Here is a 13,849-nt window from a genome sequence, read left to right as displayed (position 1 = left end):
TCTCAGAGAAATGGGAGCCTGTTTTTAAAAGGTGAAACGTAGGCAGCCGTCCCTCAGTGCTGGCCGATGGATTGCGCCTGAGGGGCAGTCGGTTTCTTCTCCGGAGTGGCAGTCTCTCCCGCGGTTGGCGCAGACAAATTGAGTCGGACCTTGCTACAGGAGTGGAGGTTGTCGCTCGCAGTTTACTCGTTTGTCGCTTCTCCTGCAGCAAAGCCCACGCGGGTCCCTCGAGCAGCAGTTTACCTCCAAGCTCTGGGGTCACTTGCGGCTTCCTCCCACAGCCGTTGGAGTCGATGCCTGACTGCTCCATGCCCCGTTTGCAGAACATCCTTGAAACGCATGCACGGGGCCGACCGACACGCCTGGAGCCTGTCGACAGATCGCCGCACGGCCGAGGGTACAAACCAAAGTAGTGCACTGTAAGCTGCCCAATTTAAGCTGCGGATACTGAAATCAAACACACAGACACAGACACGCAGTGTGCGGAGGACTTTTCTAGTCAGTTCCCCTCTGCTCTACCCGACCACATGTTTCAGAAAAGACACCAAGAAAGCAGATGCGTCCACTGCTTTTATTCCCAACAGTGACATCTATCATGGGCAACCATCTCCAACCTAACTGTTCGTCTCACATGGGCAGAGCTCCACTAACTTTCTATTCTGCCCTTACACACACACGCACACACACACAGGCACAAACACCACTGTGTCCACTCAGACCTGAGGCTGTAAGTCGTATCGCCATCTGCCACGGGGCAGTGCTCATCTTCTCCTGAGTTATTTATTGTGTTATGGCTGCAGTGGGCCGACCACGGAGGCAGATAGGGGCACGGCATTGCTTTGCCGAGCCCCGGTTGTTCATTTACAGGTCAGTAGCTCGCTTGCATGTCCTCTGGGAAGCTGCTAAGGTGCGCCAGAGGATGCAGAGGGAAGAGCTATCAGAGACCCGTGTGCGAGCGATGTCAGGCCAGTCTGTTTTTCCACTGGCAACCGAGGGGCTGCTTTACAATGCTGCTTGTGCACGTGCATCACGGAGGCCCGTCAGCGTTGGCTAGGCAACAGGCTGTCCATTTGGATGGGCTTAAAGTGAGTAAGTGCCACTTAACCTCACAAAGTGCTTAGTTGGCTTTACCCACCCCCCCCCTCCCCACACCCCTCCCTGGTTTTTGATGGACAACTCAGCTGGTTTGTGAGGGACACTTGCTTTTGGAAGATGGTGTTGAGCAATTGTTGTAATGGTGAATATATGTCAACATATCTTCAGAAGCCTGATGCACGTTGTTCAGCTTAATGTATCGCTCCAGAGCTGCGCTCAGAGTAGAACTCCGCCGTCTCTACATTGAACCTTTTGCCACGTGTGGAGTTCTAGAAGTGTTTTGCTCTGCAAGTTACTGTAAAACCTACAGCTGTGTTCGTGAAGAACCCGACACTCCGCCGAGGATGAGGCGAGAGAGGCACATATAAAGGCCTTTGTGTGTGTGTGTGTGTGTCTGGTGTACCTCTCCTCTTCTCCCCCCACCTCCCCCAAAAAAAAGAAATACAAAAAGCACAGGTTGGACAGGAAAGTCGAGCATGATGGGCATTTACGGCTCCAGTTATGACCCCATCGGCACATTCTTTTTCTCGCAGGCCGATGACAAGCTGCTGGAATGCCCCGCAGTCTGAAAACATGATTAACGGCGGTGGAACACAATAGGAATGTGATTCTCATTTGAGCGGTGGGTACGGCAGGCTAGCCTGGGAAATCATCCAGGCCCTAATTGCTGAAGCAGACCCTGATTCAGACGACTGGAACTTACACGCACACACCAGACACACACACACACACACACACACACACTTAAACAGATAGGGATACAAAAAAGTGTATCTCACAGCCTTGGCTTATGCATTTTGTAATTGTATCATGACCATAAACAAATACAATGAGATAGAACTGTGAACTCTTTGTCACCGTCACATTTTTTTGGATCCACAACAGCAAGAAGGAGCTTTTTCTAATGTGTGAATGTTCTCAGATGTCTGTTGTAAGTATGTATCTACTCATGTCTTTTATTTCCTATTTTGCAGTTCAACCCATCTTGAAATAGATGTCATACAAAGGCAATGGAAGATGTTGGAAGTGTATGTAAAGCAACTCGTTTTTGAGAAAATGCAAAAATGACTGTGATCTATCTGTCTGCGGCAATTTCCCCTTCTGTTGAAGTTGCTCTCCTTTCTGCAGTTTCAAAAGAATTTCAGCAGCAGATGGCCTACTCGAGACAAGACAGTAAAAACATACTGAATGATCACTTTGCTGATGTTTTGCGGAGAACACAACTTTAATTGCACCACGAATCAGCAACACAACAATAGTCCACTCGTGTCATCAGGGGACGTCAGCAATTTCAAAAGCAATAAAAGTCGTATCGCTCCATTTTAAGATTGTTCCTGAAGTATTTGCTTACTGAAGGGCTCTTTTGAGGTATTGGATATTTTTATTTCCATTTATACTTGCCCAATGAAAAGAAGTCCGAACGGTTTTTTTTTGTTTCTTTTTTTCGTGTGCGGAGGATTCCAGAAACACATCGCTGCACATCGTCTGAGGAAGCAGAGCCGTGCTTCCTTACACTTGTGTATGGATTTATGGGCGATATAAAGAAAATTTACAGCAAGAATCATTTTTGCAAGAGCGTTGTCCTCAGAAGTAGAACCCCCCCCCCCCCCCCCTCTGCTCTCCTCCTCTCTGCTGCTCCGCCCTTCCATTTCTGGTAGTCCGAGGTCCCGTCTGTCACCGCTGCTGCCTCCTCCTCCTCCTCCTTTTATGTTTTCAACCTCTCCCTAGACCTTCAACTGCTTTTCTTTATGCAGTTCATGCTTACTCCCCCCTCTTCTCTCGAAAATCATCCATTTCTATTTCCCTGCTCCTTTTGTGTGGCCAGACAGCTGTGTAATTGTGGGCCGTGTGAGGATGAGACGGGGCCTCGTGTTGGTCAGCGCCGTGCTGGCGTGCCTACCTACAGACACTCTCCCCGGCAGCGTCTTTGTTCCCGCCTCTATTGTGATGGGCTCGCGAAAGACAAGCGCTACACATGTTGTTTGGCTGGAGGACGGTCTGCGGTCTTTGTGATAAATATGGACCCTCTCGTTTCTCTCAAGTATTGCAGCAATTCTTCCTCGGATACCTCTGGCTCTGCGGCGTCGAAAAGAAGATTAGCTTCCCCTCGGAGAGGGACGGGTGCGCGTTTCGCACAGGGAGCAAACAACACGCGCACACACACACACACACACACACACACACACACACACCGTGTTAACGTCCCTCGCTCCCTTTGTCCCTCCTTCCTTGTCCCACATCTCCTGGTTGAGCCTGACTCCTTCCAGTGTGGAAATAGTTCCTCAAGGTGGTTGGAAGTCTCTTATGAGCAGTTTAATGAGAGAAATTGACACACTTTAAACCACTGGACATGGCCAGTGACGCATTAATATACAGTAAGGAAAAAGATGCTGAAATACAGAGAGTGCATTAAAGTGAATACTGAGTCGATCATCTACAGATGGATGTTAATGCTAACAGCATATTTGATTCTGACAACACCAGCCACTACTCTGGAGTTTGGATTTAATGAGACCATTTCAGTTCTGTATCAGGATGCCAGTCACACACATGAAATAACTCAATAAACAAAACGAGAAAACAAAAAACGAAATTGGCACACAATGCACAATATTCATCTCAAATATTCATCAAATGGATTCTAATTAAAAGTATGTCCATGGCAACAAGCTCAGAGAAGAGATTCCTTTTTCATCCAACGGTGAGCTGGGATTAAGGGATGATCGGCGGGCTTTGTCAAGGTTTAACCTGTGGTTGTACGACAACACACACACACACCAACAAAGTAGAGGGGCATTTGTCCTGTAGGGCTATGGAGCTGAGATAGAAGCAGTATTCTGCTGGTGGGTCAGTGATCTTCTCCGTGCTAATCCTTTCTTTAAACACTGGTCAAGTCAAAGTGAAGTTTTTAAAAAGGCTTCACTTGTTTTCGGAGGTGTTGATGACTCACGAGAGCTCCTTGCTGTTGGGATGAAGGTGAAGACTATATCACTACTTTTGCCTTGACTAGAAAGTCCGCTTTCCTAACCTTCAGAATACAGATTTAAACCCACTGATAATGCTGGTCTAACGTTTATTTTTCTCTATTTAGGAGCTTATATCTGAGTTATAAAAAACAAAAAAGCTCTTAACCCTGATGCTACTCGGTGCACATAAATAACATTTTTCATAAGATGACCTATGTTCATGTTATTGGCACTAAGGGATGAGCAGTAATGGGGCCACAGCAGCTTCTAAAGTAGAGTCCAGTGAGCTAATGCACACCGTAAAGAGCAGAGGTCGGCCAAGTGTGATCCAGGAGCGAATTTAATTCTGGGAAATAAAAATGGACAAAACATCCACCAGTCCGTGGCATTTCCACCATGATAAACACTACTTAGCTGGCCGTACCTCCGGGCCTCATCTACACGTGGAGACCCTGGAAAATGCTTTCCTTAGTCACAAGATGTATCCGAGCGGATGTGGTTACCATGGTTTCAAAGCAACATAATTGAGTTTTCTTCTTCGAAACTCTGAAGGAAGAGCAATTATGTATCTTTTTTTGTTATTCTCCTGATGCTCATGAAAATATATATAGCTGCATCTGCTCCTGCCTGTTTCAGCGAGATCATTTAAGTGGTACTTCGAGTTCCAGGTACTCTACAAAATGTTACCTTGGATATTCCGTAAAAACCCTTTTTCTCTCATTCAAGTCGAAGACTTAAATTCAGCCTCCATCAGACTTGAACAAAGGCTAAATTCTTTGGCAGGGCAGCATCATCTGGCTGGCAGGAAAACACAATTACACATAAAATATGTTCTATGGTTAAGCAAAGCCCTCAAGGTCCAGTTGTGTGGCTGCACTGATTCAATTTAGATGGAAAAATGTGTCCAGAGTTTATGTTTAAGGAAGAGAAATTCCCTCCAAACCCAGACCTGCCAAGAACCGAACCAAAAGTTAGATTTTGTGAGTCCGAGCCTGTGAGAGCGAGATGGAGAGAGAGAGGAGTGACAGCTTTATTGTTCACCTCCGGCTGTTTGTGCCGACGGCGTGGTGACGGTGAGCCAAAACACACGCTGACCCCTGATGGTCCTCGCTCTCCTCCCGCCTGCCGTCTATAACGTGCGGGCCTTAGTTGTCACGGAGACTGTTTTATTGAAACCAAAAAGCCTTGAGTTGTATATGTTTGCTCGCCACATAACTGTAACATTTTCTATGCATCTGTGATATTTATAAGAGCATCCTCTGTGGTAGCAGAGACTTGTTCACCCGTCATCGTCACTTCCTCCTCGTCTCCTTGGCCTTGCTCATTTCTCTCCTTTTGCTCAAAATCATCCTAATTAACCTTCCCCTTCATTCTTTGTCATCTTGTACCGTCTGCCTCCTCTCCTCCTCTCTACACTGCACTACACTGACACATCCTCCTGTCTGCCACTTCTCCTCTTTGCTTTTCTTCCTCCACCGTATTTCTACTCCGGCATCTCACAATGTGTCCCCGTCTTCGTCACCTCGAATCCTCCACATTTCTCTCCGTCACTTCATTAGTCCCTTTGCATATCCTCTTTTCCCTAATCCTCCTTCCGACATACCTTCACCGCCGCGCCTCCTTTTTCATGTTCCCCCTTCCTCTCTCTGGAAAAAAAGTATTTTTTTTCTTCTTACAAAGACTCATTTATTTCCTCATCCTACCCTTCGCTTCCCATTCCTGCCCTCTCCAGCTCTACCGCCTCGCCGCGCTGTTCGACCGGCTCTCCGCTCCGCATCCACCACCTGACGTTATCTCCCGCAGCATCGCCTCCCATCTTTAACGTTCAGTATGCGCACCGTGTCCAACTGTCACCGCCGCTGTACATTATTGAAAGCGAGCAGATCACTAATTCATGTCAGCCGTGGGGATCGAGTGGAGGTGGGTGGGAGCTTGTTGCTTCTCGAAAAGGCCTTTCATGTGGCGTGATCCGTGTCTTGGCCAGCGCATTCCCGACCCTGCTGCTCCGGCCTCCCTCGTCCCACCCGCTGTCTCCTCCGTCCTCTCACATCGCCTGCCTCTGGCCTTATTAATGGCCTTTTACCCTTTCCTCTTTTCCTCCCTTGTTTCCTTAGATCTCACACACCCATGATGTAACCCCCTGTCTCTGTTTAACCCTTCGCTACTGTATAGGGGTTTACCCTCTGTTTCCCACTGTACTCTCTCTCTCTCTCTCTCTCTCCATCTCCCCCCACTCCCTCCATCATTCATTGATGTCTGATCTAATTGCTCTGTGCTCCCGGCAGAGTGTAACAGGCTCCCAGAGATGCACTCCGCCGGCCTTTCCCGGCTGCATCCCTGAATCGCTACTGTCTTCTTATCCGTTTGTTCGCCGACTGTTCCCAGCGCTTTCATTCATTAGCAGCTCTAATGCCACAGCCCCCAAGACGCACGGCACCGCATTGTGATCCTGCTGGCCCGAGCAGAATCTAATCCCAGGCTGGCCACGGGATGACACATTGTAACAGGTCTTTCTCTGTTTTCAAGAGTGGAGGTTTTTTTTCTTTCTCATCCACATCTGGGCCACAGAGAGAGATGGGAAAAAGGAGGCGGGAAAATAAACAGGGAGAGGTGGGAGGACCATGAAAAGGTTGGAAAAGAACAACTTGAGAGCGCTTAGAGGCTCGCAGGGCCACCGCCACAGAAATGTAATAGAAAAGGTGCAATATGAAGATGCAGCCCAGTGAACTACAGCAGATAGGCCAGTGCACATTTCAACAGCTTTGGCTCCACTCACAAATACGGATTTTTAGAAATCCAGAGATCTATGACACACATTTTAACTTCTCCCACACTGCCATCTTTTCCTTCTTGATCCGACGGTGTGATATGTCACACGTCGCATGACATCCACGAATTGTGTCATCCTCAGTGGAACAAAAACATGCACGCTTACAGTTTGCGCTTTGTTTCAAAAAGGAAATTCCGCTGTACCGGATTCCCTGATGATCTGCATCCTATTTTCACTCCCGTGTTTTTTTGTTTTTTGCCAGACAGCGAGGACGTGGCATAAAAAAAAACATGAAAGAAGAGAAGCTCCGTTTCTCGCGCATCACGCTTGGCCCTCAATGAGGGAAGCCAGTGGATTGCGAGTGAATATGAGCAGTGCGTTTAAGAATACTGAAACGCACTGCTCCCCCCCGGGTTGTCAGTCATGTTGCGTGAAAGCTCAGCACACAATATTGTTCTCTGCTTCACTTTGACATGAGGCTCAATGATGGAAGGCAGCTCGACACCGCTTTCTTTCCCCCACCTCTGCTTTTACATTAAAGCGAGAGCACATAGTGTGCGTGTGTGTGTGTGCTTGTCTCTTTTTTGTCTCATCAATATTCATGAAGGAAGCCCAGCATGAAGATCAAAACATTCTCTCCTGAAGGTTAATAGGTCAAATGCGTTGATCAAAATCTAGTTGTTGCACACACTCCTCTCATTAGAGGCGTTTAAAGAGGATCATTTGATACTCTGATCTTCCTCTTTGCCCTCCCAAGTGTATATCCCCCCCCCCCCCCCCCCCCCCTCACACACACACACACACTTAAACAGATAGGGATACAAAAAAGTGTATCTCACAGCCTTGGCTTGTGCATTTTGTAATTGTAACATGACCACGCCGCTGTGTTGTACTGCATGTGTGCTTGCATTTCAGAGTTTTAGAGGCAGGCTTGAAATTGCCTTCAAGCTAATGTGAAGTGCAATATACAGAGCGAAGGTGCCTCTGTGACGCTTTAAACATTTTCTCTCTCTCTCTCTCTCTCTCTCTCTGTCTCTCTCTCTCTCTCTCTGTGTGTAGGTGCGTGGAAATCATCGCCAAGGAGGGCCGCAGTCTGAAGGAGCTCTACCTCGTGTCTTGTAAAATCACAGACCACGGTAGGATACTTTCCATCACTGCCCCTTTGTTGCAGTCAAACTCCGACATTATCATCATAACCGTTATTACCCGCAACCGCTACCCTGATTCAGGACTCATTTGCTTTTTACGACTCGGGCCCCCTCGCGAGGCCCGCAAACAGTAAAAATGTTATTGAAAAGTTTCACGCGGAATAAAGTAATGTTCTCTGGACCTCTTTAGGGCGGGCGGTAGACGTTCACGTCGTAGTCTAATTTATTAAAAGGGGAAATGTTCTGATCCGAAAAACCCAGTCGGCAGCGGCACAAAAAACACAAGTGTGAATCCAAAAAGATCCGAGTTTCAGAGCCGCATTGTTTCAGAGCACGTGACGTAGTCGCTGACTGCTCCTGACTGGTGTTTGTGGATTCAATGTATTTGTGTTGTCTGACAGGAGACATCCATGCTGTTTCCCTTCCCAGCGTACAGACAGGCCTTTACATCCCTCTTGCATCGTCTCCCTCCCATTTTTTATTTTGTTTACACTGCCTTCCCTCCTCTGCTTGATTCCGTTCTGCCTTTTGTTTTGCAGAGTATTTGATTCTTTTATCGGCGACACTGCCGTGCACGGTTGGAGTGCTTCAGCGCTGAAGCGTCAGGAGTGGCAATGCTGACTAACGCTAGCGTGCATGAATTATTTGACTCCCCGCGTGGCGCCGTTTGTCTGTTTAGTGGCTGCAAAGCGGCTGTGTGTGTTTGTCGGTGTGTGTGTGTGTGTGTACCCTGGGAGTTCCTCAGATGAACGCGACCAGCTGTGTTGCTGTTTTTTTTTCAAGAGGTCCACAAGATAACGCAACCTAAAGTCACATATTTTTTATTGCCGATCAACTTGAAAAGGAATATCTAACTGGGAATTGATTGAGTTTAATTGTTTGATTTTAATTGGGATTGAAAGATGCTCCATATACTTTCATTAGCAAAGGTCTGTATCTGTTTTCTCCTCCGTTTATATTGTGTTGATCTGTCTGAATAAATCGCCTATTCACGTTTACACAAAGGGACGATGAGGCAACAAACGAACGTGAACTTTTCTTAAGTCGGCTACTGAAGGTGAGTTTACGTCTCTTTTGACCAGAGGAAAGTAAGCAGCCTGTGCCTTTGGTAGTTAGGCTTTATACCTGCTTTTTGTGCTGGATAATATTGCTTCAATTGTTTGTTTGCGTAATTCGCTGTCGCTTGAATGATAAGCCTTTTCAAAAGTGCACAAAGAGACTGCTGCGATAAGAGACAAGCAAGCCTTCTGCTCGTTAGTCCCTCTGTGTTTCCTTGAGAGCTCAGGGAGCTTAGCTGGCTCTGGGAGCTGTGTTTTTTTGTGCCCATTGAGACATTGTATGTGATGTACGGATGAACGTGACTCATGCGATGTTGTATTCGACCCGTTCCGTACTGGGGCCGGCGTACGATACTGCCGGCTCAGTTGTTCAGCTTGTCCGATTCAAACACGCTCTCTGTCTCTCTGCTGCTGCCGTTTCTGGATTTCTCTGGTTGGGTTTATTGCTTGAATGCCAACAGGAAGTAAAGAGGAAGTCTTTAATGTGGATGCTCTCAACTAGCTCGGGTGGAAGTAGCCTGAAAATCGGTTCTGGCGTAGGCGGGCAGTGAGCAACTGTCAACGAATTGCCCGTGCACTCGTTGCTCATCACCGGAGTCTTCCACTACCTGCTAGCTTAACAGCTGTGAGTACTTCCTGTAGCCATGTTTGACGTTTACGTTCATTACGATGATTTTAGGGGAGTGGCTTTGGAGGGAGGCCTGAAGGGGACTGGCTGTCCGTGTTGCCCGACTTGGCGGCTTTCTCTCTAGATTCAGCAACCTTTCGAGCGAGCGCCGTTAGCTACAATTCATTGGAAAATAGTTTGCAACAGCAGTTTTTCTCGTTGGATAATTAAATGTACATGCTATTGCTATTTACCAAAGATTACCAAACCACTGGTTTCATGTCAGGCACTTAGTTGTCAGAGGTTTCTCCCACAGCGTTGTAATAATGTCCCGTGCGTTGCCACAGAGTGCAGACTCTAATGACGAACCTCCAACACAAGTGCAGCTTGCCGCCGACTTCTGTGAGTTACAGTGACGATAATCACCTTGACCTCTCTGAACCGGAGCCTCGACTGCACGTGAGTGTGTGTGTGTGTGTGTGAAACGTTGTGTGGGCGTCCGTCTGCTGGTGTTTGATAAACGACTGCAACATCACAATAGTACATGAAACTGGAAATGCACACAGCAGACCCCGCTATACATCCCTCTCTCTCCCCCTGTGTGTCTCCCTAATCATTTTGACCAAGATGAATTGGTGATATCTGATCTTCTTCTTCACTAATGACCCCTCCAGTTCCCTCTGGCCGATGATGGGATCTGTGTGTGTGTGTGTGTGTGTGTGTGTGTGTGTGTGTGTGTGTGTCCTGATGCCTGTTGTAGGAGCTCTGTGCTCTAACAAAATGATTGGTGGATTTCCTGCCTCAGTCTCTGATAAATTAAATAACAGAAATGAGATTTTACATCAGCCAAGCTGGCCCCCGTTCTTTTTCCTCCCATCTCCTGCGCTAATTATCTTTATTAATGGCCTCTCTGAGTGCATTTGAGATGTCCACAAGCCTCTTACGTTTGAGTGGTCTGTTTTTTTTTTTGTTTTTTTTCTCCCTCCCAGCTTTGGCTTCCTGTGTGATTTTATTGGATCTTTGAGGACAGACAGACAGAGACACATAAAGACAGGTTTAGATGACAGAAAAAGAGGGCGGGGCAACGTGTAATTTTACTCCCAGCACAGATGGTCTTGGAGATTATTTGGTGAGGAAGGGGAAACAAATGGAAAAAAAAGCGAGGATGGATCTTTTGTGGCGTAATGATCTTACTGAAAGCCCTATTAGTGCTATGAAAACAAATAAAATCTTCCTCCACTTCTCCTTTTGTTCATTAAAGAACATGTAAACTGATTAGCTTGAATAACATCTTGGTTGTAATCACAGCAGCATAGAGACTTTTTAAACACCTGGATTCAGCCATTTGCATTTTTCGTAAGATTAATGCATTTCTGTTTTTCACACCTGCAACTAATGATTGATGATGAATAATGATCACGCTACTGAAGGATTTTCTTAAACCTCTAAAAGCATTCCCTCCACATCTCCGCCACACCGCCGCACATTTTCAAACAAGAAAACACATCTGCTTCCGTTCGGCGTTCATTTGGTATCAGAATAGTCGGAAAAATTGAAAATGACAACCCAAAAACAGCCAACGTGTTGTTTTCAGCACTAAACGACTTAAAGCTGATGAAAACAAAATCTTCCCAACTCAGGAAATGTACCTTTCCATCGTCTGCTCTCTCTGAGTGCTGTTTGAGTTTTCTTCTTCGTGTCTTTGTGCCCGGCACGTACCTGCGGCTTTTTAATCCAACAGTGTGTGGTCAGCCTCCTACTGGCACACGTCAACTTCTGCTGCAGCTTACAGTCGAGTGCCGTGGGTCAACTCTTGCAAAACGTAAAAGAATATTCCATGATGTTCTTTTCTTTTTTATTCCAACAACACAGACACTTAAAGAAATAGTGGCAAAAGATTTACATTTTTTTTTTTTAGCTATTCACACGACAACAAAATAAAAAGGATGACCAGCTAAGCCCCTCCTTCCCATCGGCATACACACAGCCTGGTCTCAGTGTGCACATCTCCCCATCAGAAATACCAGTAGCACTGTAACATTGGTGTGAAAGCCGATCCTGATGAGAAACCCCACTCGGCTTCGCTCCCATTGCTAATCAGATCTCCACACCATGCAGCGCTCTCTTCCTCGTTGGCCGACCCATATACAGGAAGTGGTCCACGCTGCATCCTCAGCACACCTGGATAGACAATGAGACCTCCTTGTCCCCTCTCAAGTCTTATACGTGTGCGTTTTGCATTTACTTGCCTCCATTTGTGTGTCGGCACTGTGAGCTCGTACATCTACCTGCGCTCATCGTGCCCATTGTAGAAAAAAGGGAGTTCTCCTCTGTCACCCGCACGCCTCCCCGCGATCCCTTGCCTTGTCAGTCACGGCCTCCTGTGTACATCTGTGCGAAGGCGAGATGGAGCGAGACACCTGTGGGAGACTGTGTACGAGTGAGGAGGGAAGAAAAGAAGCAGCTTCGGTCTGCTTTTAGAGGACTTCAAGCAGAGCTGCTATGGAGTCGCGGCGTGGGAGGGATTATTTCAGGCTTCCACTCTGATGGAAGTCAAAGTCCTATTCATTTGCTGCACAGACAGTGTTAGGTGACTGGCATTTTGAGCACTACCAAGTCTCAGACATTCTCTCGGCTGAATCATCGATACAGAATATGTGCACTTACAAACAACCACAATGCTGCTGTTGTGAAGGCCAAGCTCAACCTTTTAGAACCCTGATCATATATTCAGCAGTTTAAAGTTACTACAAGGAGCTTTATTTTGGTGGTGATTTCGGCGACCCCTGTGGTTGTGTTTTTGAGCACCAGATTCCCTTCAGAAAACCTCTCATTTTACACCAGCAGGTGTCTGACAGTCTGCCCCGCGCAGTCCTGGTTCTGGTGCTGGTTCTCCCGTTTTCTCCCTTCCCTCCAGCAATCCAGCCTGGGCCTCCAGCAGCCTGGGCCTCCAGCAGCCTGGCGTCGCTGTTGGCTCAGGGACCAGCCTGCTAGGCGAAGCTCTGCTCCTGGCCGGAGGAGGAGACTCTGCTGCCCGGAGCTGAGCTCCCCTCCTCCCGATTTCATCTGATTTCGCACAGAATCGGACCAGGTAGCACCAATGACATGCATTAAGAAGGACGAAATACAAATAGCCAATCTTCTCCCTGATGGTCTCCTTTAGTAATGGAGGTCATAAAGAGGCTTCAGTATTACATTTAAACTGTTTCATAACCAGTTAAAAGTCCCTGACAGTAACCTTTAATAAGTTTACCTTCAGGTTCTGTGCCAACTATGACCATTCAATATTTCGAGTCATCAGCCAATCAAACAAATTGAAAAAAAAGAAACAGCCACAAAGAAAAATTCAAACTAATAGCCTAAGTAACCCTATTGTATCGTTCAATCATCCACGGCTTATTCTCTTATTTGATCACCCTCCCCTCCTCCTCCCCCTATAGCCCTCACATAATTAACATGCATCTACGTTTTTGCTTCTTCGTGCTGTAAACCCTGTCCCAACTCCGAGCCCCTTCCTCCTCTCTTTTCCCCTCTCATCCCTCTTTCCATTCATCTTTCAGCTCTCGCTTTCATCTGAGGCGCTTTGCTCAAAATGTACAGAGCGTTGATAGATGGGGCTTCCCCTCCGCCTTGAGCGGAACCTCAAGAATGAAGTATGGCTGTATGCAATGTTCCCTCTAATTTTTCATGTGTCTGGGCATACACACAAGCTCCCTGAGCACACTGAGGACCACTGTGAGCAACATCAGATGTGCACGCTGTGGCCACACACCAGTATCACACCTGTTCAAAACCTTGGATCATAGCAAGTTACATGGCTTATTAAAAGAATCAAATTACAGCAGCAATTTTCACTAGTTTACTTTTAATATAAGTGATTTGACAAACTTTAAAGGAAAAAGACAAAAATCTTGTTGTTCATGAGATGTGTAGTATGTTTTATGTGAGAGTCCTGCTTGGCCATGGGAAGAGTCTTGCTTTGGCCTGTGTGAGGTCCTGTTGTGGCCTGTGTGAGGGTCCTGTTCTGGAAGAAATGATACATATACACCTTTCAGACATAACATTTTGTTCACATTAAAACATTCACATTTTGCACAATGACGTGTGCTGTAGCTTGTGATACAGTGTAAATTCCTGTAAATCTGACTTAAATTTTACCTTATTTTTCACGTCTGTCCTTCTCACTTCTCCAATGGTTGTACACT

At 46.7% G+C, this 13,849-nt stretch overlaps 1 protein-coding gene across 1 annotated transcript in view; it reads left to right on the top strand.

Moving 5' to 3' along the window:
• Nucleotides 1–13,849, top strand: part of fbxl17 (F-box and leucine-rich repeat protein 17) — a 194,104-nt gene that overhangs the window by 126,730 nt on the left and 53,525 nt on the right. Inside the window, exon 9 of the mRNA XM_079270163.1 lies at nucleotides 7,891–7,967. Coding sequence (XP_079126289.1) covers nucleotides 7,891–7,967 — 77 coding nt within the window. The remainder of the gene's footprint in view (nucleotides 1–7,890; nucleotides 7,968–13,849) is intronic.

The sequence above is a fragment of the Melanostigma gelatinosum genome (genome assembly GCF_949748355.1).
Source record: "Melanostigma gelatinosum genome assembly, chromosome: 6".
Taxonomy (NCBI): domain Eukaryota; kingdom Metazoa; phylum Chordata; class Actinopteri; order Perciformes; family Zoarcidae; genus Melanostigma; species Melanostigma gelatinosum.
This window is presented reverse-complemented; position numbering and strand designations above follow the sequence as displayed.